The sequence below is a fragment of the Humulus lupulus genome, chromosome 3 (assembly GCF_963169125.1).
Source record: "Humulus lupulus chromosome 3, drHumLupu1.1, whole genome shotgun sequence".
NCBI classification, from domain to species: domain Eukaryota; kingdom Viridiplantae; phylum Streptophyta; class Magnoliopsida; order Rosales; family Cannabaceae; genus Humulus; species Humulus lupulus.
The window spans coordinates 121,542,796-121,560,573 of NC_084795.1; the positions used below are offsets into that span (position 1 = coordinate 121,542,796).

General features: G+C 39.8%; 2 protein-coding genes across 2 annotated transcripts; one reads left to right on the plus strand and one right to left on the minus strand.

Annotated features, from left to right (window-relative positions):
- Positions 1 to 3,820: 3,820 nt before the first annotated feature.
- Positions 3,821 to 6,625, plus strand: LOC133823095 (ubiquitin-conjugating enzyme E2 2). The gene is made up of 6 exons (XM_062255688.1): positions 3,821 to 3,829; positions 4,594 to 4,727; positions 4,828 to 4,853; positions 4,998 to 5,087; positions 5,561 to 5,649; positions 6,265 to 6,625. The coding sequence occupies exons 2-6, from the start codon at positions 4,603 to 4,605 to the stop codon at positions 6,391 to 6,393; spliced, it is 459 nt and encodes a 152-aa protein (XP_062111672.1). The 5' UTR covers positions 3,821 to 3,829; positions 4,594 to 4,602; the 3' UTR covers positions 6,394 to 6,625.
- Positions 6,626 to 6,732: 107 nt separating this feature from the next.
- LOC133823094 (probable LRR receptor-like serine/threonine-protein kinase At1g14390) lies at positions 6,733 to 10,061 on the minus strand. The gene is made up of 7 exons (XM_062255687.1): positions 8,379 to 10,061; positions 8,156 to 8,289; positions 7,814 to 8,057; positions 7,542 to 7,735; positions 7,411 to 7,457; positions 7,213 to 7,324; positions 6,733 to 7,063 (listed from the first exon to the last, which is right to left on the minus strand). The coding sequence occupies exons 1-7, from the start codon at positions 9,607 to 9,609 to the stop codon at positions 6,836 to 6,838; spliced, it is 2,190 nt and encodes a 729-aa protein (XP_062111671.1). The 5' UTR covers positions 9,610 to 10,061; the 3' UTR covers positions 6,733 to 6,835.
- Positions 10,062 to 17,778: the final 7,717 nt, after the last annotated feature.

Genomic DNA, 17,778 nt, shown 5'->3' on the forward strand with positions numbered 1-17,778 from the left:
CTTAGGATTTAAAATGATCTACAATTGATCATCTTTTAAGATATAAGTTAAATCTTTATTGCAAACGGTAAGTTTATAAATAAATTAATTCACATTGGTCCAGCCATATATAATCATAATTATATAAAGTACATTTACCAAAATATATATCCACATCAGTATTTTGAATCTATATTACTTGCATCTAACTATATGCATAGAAAACCAAACCAATAACCATTAACTAAAGATTTCATACTTTATTATGTTGCTGACTATTTTATTCATTATATATGATCTTAATTCTCGCGTACGCATACAAGATCATATTCTCATAAATGAATATGGAATTATCCGATATTTATATATAAATTATTCAACCAATAATTTCAATAATCAAATATAATAAAATTTTACTTTTATTTAAATCAATAAAATTATATTTTCACATGATTTTAGGGCACCAAACCTAACAGGAATATACATACTTCCTGTGTGTACTGTCCCATAATGGACTTCGAACCTTGATGCCAGCCATAATAGCCACCATCTATTTGTCGTCACAACTATTTTTGTTTGAGTATACTCCCTCATGAATCTTTAGATATAATCATTCAAAAGCTCATCTTCCCCTTGCTTGATATTGACGAGATGATTAGGCCCAGTAGGATGGATTCGAGCATCATAAAATTGGGCATAAAAAGATTTTACGAACATATCCCAATAGGTTATTGAGCTAGGTTGGAATTTAAAGTACCACTATTGAGCAAAATCAGAGAGTGTAGATGGAAAGATTCTACAACGAGCATCCTTCGGGACCTTTTGGATATCCATTTTCACTTCAAATTTGTTGACATACGCGACTATATCTTCTTTACCATTATATGTAGGTAGAATTGAAATTTTGGACTTGCTCGGTATCTCAGTTGCATTGACCTTTTTGGAAAAAGGAATTCATTTTCATCGCTCGATGTCTATAGAAGCTAGTTGTTTCTACTGGACCAAGCTTCTTACCATTTGATTCAAAGCATCGAGCTATGCTTGAATAGTTGGTAAAACTGCATGATTAGTTTGTGTTTGATTCATTTGTGGAACTGGTGGAGTGATTGTGTTGCAATTTAGTTGTTCGATAATGATTATAGGGATAATAGAACCATCTCATTCAACAAGCTTTTCCCTACACTGGTTGAGAACATTCCTTAAATTATCTCCTTTGTTTGGTACTGCAATCCCCAGTCTATAAAAATTCTTCGTGTTTCTCTATCGTCCTCTAGCGAATTGACTATTTGGTTGATTATTCATTGGAAGAGGATATTGAGGATTTTGATGATTTTATCTTGGTGGTATATCTTGAGGGTTTGGTTACTCTTCTCCTAGTCTTTGGGAGTAATTGTAATATTAATTATTCCCTACATCATCACCATGACGATCTCTGTATGCTGGTTGACATCCTCTATATCGGTGGTTTTTGGCTTGGCCACTATCAACTTCATCATCTCCCAGACCATCTAGTACATGGAGGGTGGTCCTGGTCGATACTCTCGATTTCCCTGATTAGAGGGTTAAGCACTTCGGTCGTTACGAGGTATACCCTGATCATGGCATCTTGATGTATTATGTCAACCAAAACCTGCATTTGACCTCAATCTTTTGGGTGAACTCTTTCTGGATTTTGAGGTAATTCATCATCACAACATGCATGATTTGCTCGTCAGGTAATATATTTCTTTGTCCCTTTGGCGATTTGTTGAATCTGTTACAATGATGGCTTCTACTCATTCGTGGTTGTTGGAGAGGAATAGCATATCTTTTTTTTTGGTCATTACCTCTGATAGATTGTGGTCTATGAGCCTCTATTTTTCGTTTGAGATTCTGATGCAGATTCTTCTAGATTGGAGGTGCTGGTGGTGCCATTCCTCTTCGAGCTAATTGTAAAGCTAGTTTGAGGCCACCAAAACAGCTTCCCTACACCTGCGTTCTATCTCATGTTGTCGTTCTTTTAGAATCCTCCTTTGTCAGTCCATTTCAGCTTGTTGCTTGGCTAAAGCTTCAACTACAACTACTTGTGTAGCTTCTTGATTGGCTAGAACATTAGCCACTTCATCTGGTATAAGGCCCATGACTTTATGAATTTGCTTGACCTCTTGGGTGGCACCTTCCCCCAAATTTACCCTATGCTTAGTATTGGGGTCAATGGGACCATGTGGGGGGTATTGGTTGTGTAGTCTGATTAGCAGTGGATTCATTAGTATTCTTTCTCCGGGCCATTGTGGATTGAGATGAATGAAGATATAAGAGATATTCTTAAGTTCAGCTCTCAACAATAGCACCAAAATGTTGACCACAGATTTGGTCAACGACACTGAATATCATAAAACAATAGATAATTAAAGAACTAAATGATAAAATAAAGAACACCAAGAATTTATAGTGGTTCGACCCCAAGTATTAGTAATGACCTATATCCACTTAACACTTTTATTGAATAGAATCTCAAACTCAAGATTAGAAGAACAAGATTCAACTAAGTTTCTTAAAGTCTGAGAAAAAATACAAAACAATAAAGTTTTTGTGTGTAAAGTGTGCATGAAAAAATAAATGAGTTATTCAGTATAATATATAGACGTTTTGGCCTTACATAATGAGCCTTGGGCCTTGGATAGCCTTTTTATCACGATATTTACATATAAATGATTAAAAAAGTACATTCAAAACATATATTTTTTGTAATAAGCTGCTCGAGCTACGTGTCCTAAAGTTTATACCCGACCAAATACATATACATCGAACAACTACATATACAACAATCAACAATATTCTTATTCTTCACTCATCATGGTCGCTATATTAGACCAAACTTTGATGTCGAATAGCATTTTCCTTTTGCCACATGTTATACAAGAGTGCCACATAATCAAACTATTTTTTTTAGGGATAACAATGCTACTAATCTTGTTTTGGTTCTTTTCAGGAAGCATTTGGTTTTATAGGCAAAAGTCTTAGCTCTTCTTATTGGTTTAAATTGGACACATACATGGGGACCCCATATTCAAGCAGCTTGCTCTGACCCACTTTCCTTAGTGTTGGCATTTAAGAGCAATGTTGGTAATTATTATGAGTTGGGCATTCTCTTTTCTAATATTTTAGCTTTATTATCTAAATTTTTAGAGTTTCTTCACCTATTACTAATGTCTTTATGATGCGTTCTATTTGAAATGCTATCACTTGTCCAAAAAAAACTATAACATAGAAAATTTTAAATTAAAAAGCACTTTATATATTTTTATAGTGTTACTATTAATTTCTTAAATAATTTTCAGTAATATTTCTCTCTTCTATCATTAATCTTTTTTTTTCTTCTTATAATTTATATTTAAAAGAAATAATTGTTTTTAAAAGAAATGGAGAATCGTGTAATTTATTGTAAAAATTAGATATAAAATAGTAAAAAAAATAAGTGTTTGGGTGTAATTTTTACATGTGTTTGATAGAAAAGCTTGATAGTGATCTTAAATTATCAAAATGATGGTGGGTGGGCGCCACACAAATGCATAGCATATATATAATGTATAATAGTTATGTAATAAGAGAGAGAGAGAGAGCTGAGTAGTGCTGGGGGCTCTGCCAATTACATATGGCTATATATATAACACTAGATTCTTAAACTTAACCTAATAATAATAAATATAATAATTTCTACTTCATTTCTTTTTATTGCCTGTTTCCCTTCAAACTCTTCTTTTTGTTTTTTTTCCCTTTCTCGGGGAAATTGGAAAATTTTCTTCCTTTGTGTGCTGATTTTGTAGTTTTTTCATTCAAGAGTTGAAGCCGCTCGCACCGTTCCTTTCAGGTATGCCCTTTGAGCTGCGATTTTTCTTTATTGTTCTGTAGCAATTTGATTCTGAAATGAATGAGGTTATTTTGTATCTTAGTTGATTAGCAACAAAGAAACCCTAATTTTCTCTTTCTCGGGGGGTTTTCGGATGTTGCTAGTTTAAACTTTTTTGGATTGTGTTGTGGATCTAGGGTTATGTTCTTGGGAAAAAGATTGGGAAAAATGAATATTATTGTGCTGACCTAGTCACATGGATGAGTAATAATTACGAGCCTTTGCTTTGGAGTTGTTTTTCTTCTTGCGATCTCCGCCTCAATTGGGTTTCTATTCTCAAAGTACCTTAGTTATATGTAAAACATGTGATGTGGTTCATATTGAGTAAGGTGCATCTAAATCCAAAACATGTGATCTAGATGATCAAAGGGGTGTGTACCAAATCCAGTCCATAATTCAAGATTTTATTTCTTGTGTCGTTTCCATAACTTGAGGGCAACACTATATTGGGTTTACGTTAATTGGTAAAGCAAAAATTCGTTTTATATTGCTGATGGTTGCGGGGATCATTTGAAAAATGAGTATGCCAATATTGGCTCAATTACTTTAATTTTTTGTTCGATCAGAAGGTTCAATTACTTAAATTTTTTGCTTTCTTGAAACTTGTACTCTGTACACTTTGATTCACACTTCAACTTTGTGTTTGCATGCGGACTTTCTGTGTGTTTTCTGGAACTCTTACTAACTTAATTTGGTTTTGGTTGTCTTTTTATTTGATGGTATAGGCGGTGAGAATGTCGACTCCTGCAAGGAAGAGACTGATGAGGGATTTCAAGAGGTTGCAACATGATCCTCCTGCGGGAATAAGCGGCGCTCCACAAGATAATAATATTATGCTATGGAATGCTGTTATATTTGGGTATGTCTGGAATCAAAACAGTAATGTCTTTCTCTTATCTCCATTTCGATGATTTAGTCGTAATTGTATTAAGTATTCTTACATGTTGTTTTGATTGCAGACCTGATGACACCCCATGGGATGGAGGTGAGAACTTAATTCTTGTACCTGCTAGGATCTGAGGAGGATTCTATGTCATTTACAATTCTGTCAATTTTCTTTAAGTTTAACTTATTTCATCAGCTATGCTTTGTTATAAATGAAATGTATCTTTGGTCTTGCATCTTCTAGGTACGTTCAAATTGACTCTTCAATTTACAGAGGATTATCCAAATAAGCCACCAACAGTGCGGTTTGTTTCTCGAATGTTTCATCCTAACAGTAAGTAGAAAAGAGATCTATACATGCATTAACCTATATCTTTTTACAGCTTGAATGTAGGTGGTCACTCAACCAAACAACAAATACCCGAATAATGTCTTTCATTTTCTACTTTGTTTGCCTTGTCAGTGCAATGTTAGATAGTTTGTCTTGTCCAGTTCTCTCACATTTGCATACCTGTTCTATCTTCTTGTTATATGGATTTTATATCTGCCTTTTTAGTACATAAAAAATGATGCAAATTTTTGCCTTTTAAGTCATTGAAATTAGGCAATTCTAGCTCAAATTGAACGTCTGCTATAGTGAAAGAAACTTGTTTGCTATAATTTGCTTTAGCTATGGGCCTCTCCAAAGTAGCCCAAGCCCAAGGTAGATGCTACTGGGTGAAAATGGAGATGAGTATAGGAAGAAATGTGGTACTGTGTTCATTGTTTGCTGTATTAATTTTATTTCGTTTCTTGCTCTTTTTACAGTTTATGCAGATGGAAGTATTTGTTTGGATATTCTACAGAATCAATGGAGCCCTATTTATGATGTAGCAGCTATACTTACCTCTATCCAGGTATGAAAAGTTATTCTTCCTTGGTTAGTATTGTTTTCTGTTTGTCTAGCTAAACCTCCCAAATTTTCTGGGGTTATAGCTATTTTAGGGAAAGTATATCCTGGCTATATGTATAGCGGACCATCATTGAGTCATTAATGGAGGCCTTACCATGTCTATGATTGTTTAGCATCGTTGATTTATTAACAGAGGCCTTGGCTCTTTAAAGTCCAATTTTATTGCCTCTTTTACTTAACGCCCACTTTTTATTGCCTATCCTGGCATGCTTGTATAGCGTCCCATCATTGAGTCATTAATATAGGTTTTTGGCTCCATAAAGTCCAACTTTTACTAATAGTGGATGACACCAACCAATCCTCTCTTTTTACGCCACCGTCTACTAGGAATGAGGCAATGTGTGTGTGTGGGGGGGTGGGTACTGTGGATTTTTGAGGAACCATGGTTTAAGTACCTTTAGACCGTCTTACTAATATTAACTGGACCTTTGGATGTGAAAGTTTTAGTTTCCACTTCGGGTCCATCTTTTCATCTTTTGTATCTGTGTTTATGAATACCAATTTATAGCCTTTCCGGGTTTAATAATGCAATTTTAAGCCTTCTCTGCTTTTATTGCAGTCATTGCTCTGTGATCCCAACCCAAACTCTCCTGCAAATTCTGAAGCGGCACGAATGTTTAGTGAGAACAAGCGTGAATACAACAGGAGAGTTCGTGAGATTGTCGAGCAGAGTTGGACTGCTGATTAATTGCTCCTGCTTGGATGCTACAAAACTTGTTAAGATTCAGTCGAAATGGCCTGTTTAAATTACAGTTTAGATTCTGAAAACTAAATTGCTGCCACTCCATATTCTCTGATTATGTGATATGTTTGCTTGGCGTTCACGGACGCATGTATGGCCTGTAATCTGTATCCACTGGCCATTTTCTTTACATCTTGTTTTTTGTAGTTTTCCTTGCATAGAAGTCTTTTTCTCTCAATGTTTTCCTTTTTCTTTTTTATTTGATCAGATGTGGTGAAAAAGGAGGGTGGGCACTAAAACGTCATTGTCTGAATCATTAATAAATAAATTAAGAGAATCAAAACATAAAAGGTAAACACTAGATGTATTTACATTTATTTATAAAGGCGTTAAAGTGACAAACATTGAAGTCTAGACAGTTGTACAAGTTGAAATGATAAAAGGCTTTTTACATTTGTGAACTGAGGTTACCACTGCTGGTCCATCCTTCTTGAACTTGCATTGCGTATTGTAAATGCCAGAGGACGTCTTCTATTGAAGGACGCCTGTTTGGGTCTTTGCCTAGGCAATTTAGGCTGATTTCAACTGCGGTCTTCAGTGACTGGTATGCGTACGAGCCCTGAATGGAAGGTTCTACGGCGTCCTTCAGTTTTGAATCTGCTAAGCCTCGTTCGAGCTGTGACAAGAGAAGCAACCAGAGGGAAAAATAAAATTGATATCGGTTTAACACCAAAAGTGTCGAATAGAATTAAAAAATTAATGTTCTACTAACATTAGTGGTCAGTGGTCACTAGAGTGATTATTACAATGAAAAAAATCGAATACCTGGAGCTTCGTCTCATTCAAATCACTAGCTGATATCACTAGTTTTCCGGTAATAACTTCCAGTAGTATAATACCCAGTTGATAAATATCTTCCTTCTCCTCATTTTCCGTACTGCATTTGAAATTTTTTCCTAGAAATGTGAACTCGGCAACAACTAGAAGAAGAAGATGAAACAGAAGAATGAATAGGAGTAATACCTGTCTAGATGAACACCTTGTCCGTGCAGAGGACTCTCCAAACCAACCTGGTTATTGAAATTGCAACAATTAATACCGACAATGGTACCCTGAACCTCTTGAGTTTTTAGATACATTTAATCGATTCTAACCTTATATGGCAAGGGGATACTATAACTACTAATTTTTGCAGAGAGACTTTCATCCAATAATATGTTGTTTATCTTCAATTTGTTTCCATAAATGCCTGGTGCAACTCCTGTGTGCAAGAATTGGACTCCCCTTGCTAATCCGATGGTAATCGCCATCCTTTGCGGCCATTTCAGCATTTCTTTCTTTCTCCAATCTGCCATAAAGAAGGTATCACAGAAGTTCTTTTGAGCATTTGAGACTTCCATCATTAAATTCACTACACCATCCTTACCTGTGACATATTCGCTTAGCGATTTTGTCATGTTCTCAAGAACAACAAAGACTGTTGTAGCTGTATGGGGATGGTCTTGATAGGTGACAGTGCAGTGTCCAAGAACGCTTACCAAATGACGATGCCTTAGCTTCGACAGCGAATCTTCAATGCTTTGAATCATGCTCTGAACTAAGTGCTTCTGCTTCAGTTTCAAGCATTTCACAAGAACAACAGAACCATCTGAAAGCCGACCTTTATACACCTGTAGAATATCAAATTTAAGTGCTTCAGAAAACCATACTAATTTAGTTACTAACAAATGAAATGAACAAGAAAAACATATCATTAATCATTTATTACCTTTCCCTGAGATGCTTGGCCCATCAAGTTTGAAGCGTCGAAGTTATTTGTTGCGTCTTCAATTTCCTCTAATGAAAAAACACGGTACGGTGGTAATCCAATAGATGCTAACCTCATTGGCTGAGGCACACGCCCTGTGGAGAACATTAATTCGATCAATACAAGTTTCACAAGGCAAACCATGTTCAAATGACTGCAGAGAACGTCAGAAAAAGGATCTTACTTGTTTCGATGTTTGGTTTTGGCAAGCTACGCAATGAAATTTTGTCGAACTGGTCGTTTTCATTTCTTGTATCGGATTTTCTAACGATGATCAAAATCAATATCCCCATAACTGCGGTCATCCCCACAACACCACCAACTATACCAAGAATTAGGCCTAATTTGGAGCCTGATTCCTTGTTTTTTCTTTTAGCCGGGGGCTTAACAGCTAAAGCTTCTTTATGACAAAACGCATATGGCCGTTGATACCTCGCGTTCCCACTTGACATACAGTTGAAGGTATAGAGAACCGTCCGATTAATAGATTTCGATCCAATGCATGGTGGCAATTTTCCAATCAAAAGGTTGTGAGAAAGGTCCACAAGTTTGAGCTCCGCATTGCAAGTTATGTTCAAGGAAAGTGCTCCGCTCAATTGGTTTCCAGCCAAGTTGAGAGACTGGATTGAAGGCAATGAAAACAAGAAAGTAGGAATTGGCCCCACAAAATTATTGACAGAGATGTCAAGCTGCTGAAGCTTATCAAAGTTGATGAGCATTGAAGGAATCTGAGATCTCAGAGAGTTATTCGTCAAAACGATATTTACAAGGCTGTTCCCCAAGGAAGGAAATCCAGGTCCAAGGTGGTTGTTACCCAAGTTGAGTTCCGCAAGGAAGGCTAAGCTTTTAAGATCTGGGGCACTCCCGCTGAACAAATTATCAGCCAAAACAAGGCTTTTCAGAGTTTTAATAGTAGAAATCGAAGAGGGTATCTCCTCATATATGAAATTTGAGCTAAGGTTTAGCACTTCAAGTGATTTCAACCTGTTGATCTTTCCAGGTAAAGGACCCCACAAGCCCAAGGACACCAAAGACAAAACTCTCAAGTTTGAGAGCTTTGTTACAACTGTGAAGAAAGAATCAATGGAGAAGCTTTTAGATAAGCTTTGCTGAGAGACAACTAAGTTCCCTGAACCTAGTTTTGGGATGTGAGAAGGGGAGCTTTTGTTTCCAACTATGGTCAATTCTATGATCCGATTGTTGTGGCAGACAATCTTGAGAGAAGGAGAAGAAGGAAGGTAACAAAAGCTTGTCCAATTAGTCCATCCTTGCAGGATTTGAGGATACTCCAGAAGCTTTTGGACTTGGAATAGAAGACGGGTCTCACTTGGAGTCAATTGGGCAGTAGAAATGGGAGTAAGCAGAGCAAAAATGATAGGAAAAGAGCAGAAGAAAAAAACCCAGAAATTCTTCATATTCTATTCGATAAAGGAGCGCAAACTAGAGACTCAAAGTTCACTCATTTAAATTTCAGAGACAAAGATTCGAAAAAAATAAGGCCAAAAGACAAAAAGAATCAAAACCTGCAGCTCAACATTCCATTACATAAGAGCAAAAATGGGTTCCACCATAATAGTTTCATGTAAAAGTATAATCAATGGCCTTGATTTCACAACATAAAGCAGAGACTTTTCTCTAAGGGTCAAGGAAAAGCAGCTCAGTATAAAAGATCTATGCCAGCCTAGCGAGATTACAGTACAATAATTTGTTTCCTTCTCTTTCTTTCTGGGAAAGTAACCAAAAAGAAAAGGTGAGAAATGACTAAGTGGGAAAATTTGTAAAGAACAACTCAACTAAAGAAAGAGAGAGAGACGCCACTATGTGGAATGGAATGAAGCAAAAATCTGCAAAGAAAGAAGTTTCAGAGCAAGACAAGAAGCACTTAGGCCATGAAATAGTAAAGCAGTGACCAAACTTCATAGTACAAAAGCCTACCAGTGGAAGCAATCCTTATCGTACGTTAGGAGTACAAATTTTAAATTGGGGAGAGACCGTTCTACACCGTTCATCTTTCTGACTTTTCGCAATTGTTTAGTGAAAGTCAACAGTGGCTCTGATTCAAAGGCTGCAATATTTTGCGCTAACCGCGATGCTTTCCACGTTAGCTCCTGTAAGACACGAAGACTGATCCCAGGGTCACGCGCCACGGCACGTGGGTATCGTGATTTCCTAACACCTTTTCTATCTTTCATGGATCAAGAACTCACATGGTAGCTTTCATTGTGAAATTGCGGTATTGACCCTTCCCTTGAACATCGAATGACTAGAATGCCCCCAACCTAAAATAACGGTCGTGGAAATGCTCATTGGAGTTACATATATGCCCCTTGGTGTTTGTGCTAATTGGAGGTGTGTCGGTGAGAGGCCTTAGTGAAGTGAGGCTTAGTCCGTGGCATGCAAATAATTTAGTAGAAGGAACAAGCATTTCCAACCCACAACTTGATAAAATTATAACTAAAATATTAGAAATCAGGAATTTATGTATCATTAAAAAATCGTTAAATATTAACATATAATAGTGTGCTTGAAGCCTAATTATTTTATTTTTTCATATTATACAGGTATAGCATTACTTAATTTTTACAAAGATTTACAATAAATTGTATCACATTCAATGGCCACTGTAGAAATATTCTGCACTCAATTTCGTATGTAAAAAGTACAAAGACAAAAATTACCCTGTGCGACCATTCAAAACATTATCATTTTTTTACAAATAATAAATCAGACCCTGATAGATGATAGTCTGATACTGTTATGTTAATTTCGACCCAAATTAAAAATGATCATGCATAATAAATAGTTTAAGCAATCTCCATTATTATTATTATTATTATTATAAGGTGTTAGATTTCACCTAATCTTTCGTCTGCTTATGCTAATACAGTTCCTTTTTAAGATGGGCACTGCCTTTATCCAGCTATATATTTTTGTTTGTATGTACCTGCAAGAACTCCATTTAGGGGGCAATGTTTCCTGCAAAAGACAACTGATTGTGATATCCAACCAGCACAGCACAAAGTATACATAATAAACAACCATTCCATTCTAATTTCTCTTTTATTATATTGACTCCAGTAACTGCACCTTAATTACTATAATTTAATTTAACAATTATTTTATATTTGCTAGCTGAATCCTGATCAAACTTTACATTTTTATACTTAAAAGTCTCAACTGCAAACATGCATGAAAGACATGAAGAACTAGATATCTATATCTTATATATATAACTCTATTATTTCTTGATATTGAAATATATATATATATATATTGATGTTAATGTAGATTAAGAATATGAATGACTTTTTGTACAATAGCATTTATTGAGGGACCAAGCTTGAAGTGAAATATGATGTTTGACTAAGTAACTACATAATATTATTTATCATGTTTTCCCCCTATCAAATCACAGTTTATATATTAGTTTAGGCTTTATATTTTTTTTTTATTCTATGTTTTTGAAAAATTATTTTTTAAATCATATATTTTGTAAAATTGTTAAAATAGGATTCTAAATTTAATTTTAATAAAGAAAAAATTGAATATAACAATACAGTTTTTAAGCAGAATAATTTTATTTTTATTCTGAATTGTTAGTTTGGTAATTTATTTGTGATTTTAGTTGAGAAATCATTAACCAAAATTGAGTTTAGGGTTCTATTTTAATAATTTTATAAAATATAAAGTTCAAAAAATAATTTATCAAAACACAAGATCTAATAACTCAGGATTCAAAAAAAAGTATAAACCCATTAGTTTATTGATTTATCTTTTATATATATTATTGTTGACGCGGTTCTTCGGCAACAGATAATTAAGAGAAGAAGAGAAAGAGATTAGTACTTAAAAGTAAAACCGTCGCAGATATGAGATCTTTGTGGAAAGAACTAGGTGACTCCAGACACGTTTTTAAGTGGTTCGAAGGTTAAAATCCTTCTACTCCACTAGTCAATATTATTGATCTTTTCTGGGTAATTGGTTTACAAAGTATATAGTTCTTACAAGACTATTTTTCCAACCCCTATCAACTCCCAGGGTCTCCATATTTATAGGAGAAGGCACCTGGAAGTTGGTAGGGAGGTCATCCCGTGACCTTACCATTTGTCATATCAAGTCTGTGATATTCATGATTAATTCCTAAACCTGACACACAAGTGTGGTCTAATCAGTATGGAAGGAGATAATGGGCCGCACGGCCCAACCCGTCCGTGGGTGTCTGAATACGCACGTTCCTGCTGCGTGTCCGAGAAGTCAGGGGGATATCGGACACATGATGGCAGGATTATGCACGTTTATCTTGCGTGTTGACTTCCCATAGGGTCAGAGCTTCCTGAGAAGCTCGTCACTGGAGCAATCCATAACCCGAGCTTATCCATCCGTGGTCGCCGGATGTTATTCCCAGCTCCTGGTGCAACAAGTGCGAGCTGGAAAGGGCCCGTCCTGGAAATAGAGCCTCTGGCCTGTGGGAACCTCGGACTAAATTATGTTTAGTCCGAGGCTCGTCCTGCTAAACAGCCCGTGGGAAAACCAGGGCGTACATCTGCCCCCCAAGCTCCTGCTCGTGGTTCATGACGTCAGATATGGGAGACCACAGTAGGGGCTTTTAAACTTCTCCCACAACCCTTCGTATTCCATGCTTTTCGCAGGCGTCTGATACGTGGAACGCCGTGGGTGGCGACGGTACACTCTACGAGAACCGCATTAAATGGCCTAGCCTACTGTCCAGCCGTCGTTTCACATTTCGAGTGGAGGGTCTCCCAAGGGCCTTTTACACGTGATCCTTCCCGTGTATAAAAAGGGGTGGTCATCCCACGCACGGGCCACCTTACCATTCAAAACCTCTCAAATTTCCTTCTTTTCTCTGACCTTCCGAAGAACAAAACCCTCATTTCCATTGCTCTCATCTTCTTCGTTCACGAAGCTTAGGCGTCCGAGTTCCTTCAAAACTTTGGAGACCACTGTGCCAACGAAGCTCCTACCAGCGCAGCGACCTCGCTCACCATCTAACCATATACTGTAAGTCTTCTGCCCCTGTTTATTTTTGAGAGCATGCCACTGTAGCTTAGGTAAATTTTTTTACTGTAGCCACATGCAGAGGTTTTCTGGGTCGCGCGGATATGGAGGGTGACAGCCCTTCTTAGATTAGGGCCCACTTGCCATGAGACATCGTCTTAGAATATGGTTTCCATGGTTCTTTCTTAAGAACAATCTCTGGGTAGGATCCTTAGGAATTTTGAGTGCAAAAACCGGGTAGCTTAGGGAATACGCCTCAAAAGCGGTTTTGCCATGCCTTGCCTGTTGAAACTTTCCCCCCAAGGCAATTTTTTACTCTGAGTCCTCTGACACACGAATTCCGAGTAATCTGGGATCTGTTGAGGGCATAGGCGCGTGTTCCTTGGAACGCGTGGCACCACTCTCCACGGGCTGGGCTTACCCCAGCTCGTGTACACAATACTTGCTTCACTCTCCTGCTTGGGTCGCCTTTTCTAAAGTGTTTTCTTTTGTTCGATAGGCGACCAGATGGCTCCAAAGAGAAATCTGCCACAGAAGAATGTGGGAAGTTCGTCCTCCCAGCAGGATAAAGGAAAGGCGGTGGTGACCAGCTCGCCAATTCCTCACTTTGGGCTGGCGGTGGAGAAGCAAGCCGAGGTGGCCCCTGACGCGTTTTTCGAGGCGGAGAGAATCGTCTCGAAGATAACCAGCCAGGCAAAGATCACCAAAATCTTCCTCAACCACAACATTCCTCTGGGGAAGACCTCCGTGATCGCCCGACCTGCTGCGGATGGGGAGCGGAGCTGCACGCCGCTCGACGAGTCGTTCGCGGCCTGGAGCGGGGAACACTTCAAGGCAGGGGCCTTCCTCCCCCTGGATTAATATTTTGCTGATTTTCTGAACTATGTGGGGTTGGCCCCATTTCAGCTCCCCCCCAACTCATACCGTCTGCTGGCGGGACTGAGGTATTTGTTCCAAAAGCATGAGTGGGAGGTCCCCACTCCTGCTGATATTCTATATTTCTTTTGCCTCAAAGCCAGCCCGGACCAGCGGGGGCGAGGCGACGGGTTCTATTACTTAACCCGCTTCCCTAACATAGCAGCAGTGATCGAGCTGCCGAGCCATCCAAACGACTTCAAAGACCAGTTTTTTATGTCAATTGGGTTCCGAAACTGCGATCATCACTATTTCAACCGCCCTCGTAAGTGATCCTTGATTTAGCTCGCCTTTTAAAGATTATCTTTTGTTTTAGCTCGTCCCTTATTCCACTTCTAATTTCAACCAACCTTGCAGCCATTTACGCGAGGACCGAAAAGTCTGTGACCCTCGGGGGTCAATACGATACACTGGCGAATTTGCCCCCCAGTGAGAAAGACTACCGCGCGCTCGTAACGGACGAGACGATGGTATTCTGCAAGCTGATTTTCCCAAATCAGACTTTGAATTTGAAAAGGCCCCGGGGGCCCCCCCCAGCTCGCGACAACAGATCGATCGTCGCGGAGGAGGTCGCAGACGACGAAGGCGAGGAAGAAGGTGAGGAAGTTCCTCTGGTGATGAACAGGAAGAGGACCTTGGAGGTCGCCCAGGGGATGAGCGAGGAGAGGGCCCAATCCGGAGCAGCCGCGGGTCCTTCCGGTCAAGGTAACTCTTACTTATTTAAGAACGTAGATAGGGCCACTGCGGACCCCCGGCTAGTTAGGTTCAACCCTAGGCAGCTCGTCCATCGTCACCCAAGGAATCCGGACCTGGACACGCTCCTGCTCCACTACGTTGACCAGCTCGTGCTAGACAACCAAGAGAGTCGGCCTAAGGGTACCGTAGTAGTAGATAATACCCTAGCCTTTAGGTCGGTCATTTTTGAGGAGTACGGGACCAATTTACGCACGTGGCCTGCGCTCCAGAGGGGCATCTATGCTCCGGGGATTAGGCAGTACGTAGAAGAGTCCAGCCCCGATTCAGAACCGAACCTAGAACCTTCGCCAGTTCGCGAGATAATCGTGCTAGGCTCTTCCAGCTCGGGGGGTAGGGTTCCCTTAGTATTTGCTTTCTCATTGCCTTTGGACCTTTTGTCTTTATTTCTGCATGATTGCTAATAACCATGTTTTTTGTTCTTGGCAGAAGAGATGTCTCAGCCCGGGAATAGTCTGCAGGGCGTTGTGTTCGGTGGGAATCCCCCAGCAGGGCCGAGGTTAAAGAGGCTTCGCGAGTCCAAGAGCTCGACCGGGGCCTCCACCAAATCCCCGGCTAAGGAGAAGGAGAAAGCCCCGCCATCCCAGGTCGCGGGGGCGAACCTCCCTGTCGCCAGGACAGGACTCATGCACCCGCCACCCCAACGATCTCCACTGGCCGCCCAGGACGGGGTAATAGAGGTCGGGAATCTGGCCGCGGCAGCCCCGGACGTGCGTATCCCGGTCGACCCCCGGGCTCTGGAGAAGATGCCCGAAGCATTCCGGGGTACGGTGTATGAGTCGGCTAGCTACGCCGTCAGCCACTATTACAATATCAGGGAGAAGGAGCTTCGGGCCATCGAAACAACGAGCCCGGTCCGAGTTATAGAGTCTGCGATGGACATGACCTTAACGGTAAAGTGCCCCCTTCTTTTAAGGCTTTAACACTCACACGCCGCCTTTTTCCTTCCAGTTTGCTAATTTATCATTCTTTTCTTGCAGGGCATGGCTGCCGCCTATAGAGGCATTGTTAGGACCAAGGCCCAGCTCGAGGGTTTGGAAGCTGATCGCCAGACCGCCCTCCACGAGTCTCAGGAGGCGAGAGACGCTCTGGCGGCCTCTAAAGCCGAGCTAGAGAAGATCCGCTCTGAGAACCTAGAGCTTAAAAACTCCCTGGCCGCATCGCGGACAGATCTTGAGGCGGCGAAGGCCGAAGCCCAGGCCTCCCAGGCCGCCCTGAAAGACGAGCGGGTCGTGTCGGAGCAGTCCTTACAAGACCTGTTCTATCACTGCTGGTCCCACAATCCGGACGCGGACTTTTCTTTCATGCCGCCGGACCTCTGGGCATTCTTGTTGCCGCAGCTTCAAGCTCGCCTGAATAAGGAGGTTCCTCAATCGGAGACTGGAGAGGCCTCTGCCGCGACGGAGCAGGATGAGACCGCGACCTCCAAAGGGCCAACTGATGGGGCTTAGGACACTTCTTGTTTAAGTATTTTGAACTCTTTCTATTGTAATTTTCTTTTTATGTGAGGCGTTTCCGCCTCGAGACAATTTGTTCAGCCAGTTTTACATATATATTTTTATGCATTTGGTCAGAATTCATCTCTTTATTTTTATGAACTTAGTTTGAGTTAACTTTATCCGTATCCCGGGCTCTTTAAAGAAGAACCGCGGTCAACAAATTTTTGTTAACTTCTAAGTTTTATGACCTGGTTAAGACCAGGAACTTATTTTGAAAAAACTTAGTTCGCGTCAACTTTTATCCGCATCCCGGGCTCTTTAAAGAAGAACCGCGGTCAACAAATTTTTGTTAACTTCTAAGTTTTATGACCTGGTTAAGACCAGGAACTTATTTTGAAAAAACTTAGTTCGCGTCAACTTTTATCCGCATCCCGGGCTCTTTAAAGAAGAACCGCGGTCAACAAATTTTTGTTAACTTCTAAGTTTTATGACCTGGTTAAGACCAGGAACTTATTTTGAAAAAAACTTAGTTCGCGTCAACTTTTATTCGTATCCTGGGCTCTTTAAAGAAGAACCGCGGTCAACAAATTTTTGTTAACTTCTAAGTTTTATGACCTGGTTAAGACCAGGAACTTATTTTGAAAAAACTTAGTTCGCGTCAACTTTTATCCGTATCCCGGGCTCTTTAAAGAAGAACCGCGGTCAACAAATTTTTGTTAACTTCTAAGTTTTATGACCTGGTTAAGACCAGGAACTTATTTTGAAAAAACTTAGTTCGCGTCAACTTTTATCCGTATCCCGGGCTCTTTAAAGAAGAACCGCGGTCAACAAATTTTTGTTAACTTCCAAGTTTTATGACCTGGTTAAGACCAGGAACTTATTTTGAAAAAACTTAGTTCGCGTCAACTTTTATCCGCATCCCGGGCTCTTTAAAGAAGAACCGCGGTCAACAAATTTTTGTTAACTTCTAAGTTTTATGACCTAGTTAAGACCAGGATAGGACTTAGTTTGTGATAACTCTTATCCGTAGATAAAAATTAACACCTAAGTCGTTAAGGAGACCTGGATATATCCGGGTACCATTGCCCCCCAAGTAACTGGGAAAGGGTCTTTCGTTGTTACTTTAAAATTACACTTGCAAATAACGAGATACATTTGATTTTTATTTAGACGTGGAAGGTGACCTTCTAGGCCTTACAAATGTTCATTGATAATATTTCTTTAGGTGGATAGCATTCCAAGTCCGCGGGACCGCCCCTCCACCAAGTCGAGCTAACTTATAAGTTCCCTCTTTGATGACTTCGATGACCTGGTATGGTCCTTCCCAGCTTGGTCCCAAAACCCCATCTTTGGGATCTTTCCCGGCCAGGAAAACTCTCCTCAAGACCAAATCGCCGACGCTAAAGGCACGTCTTTTGACCTTAGTGTTGAAGTAGCGAGTGATTTTCTGTTGATAATGGG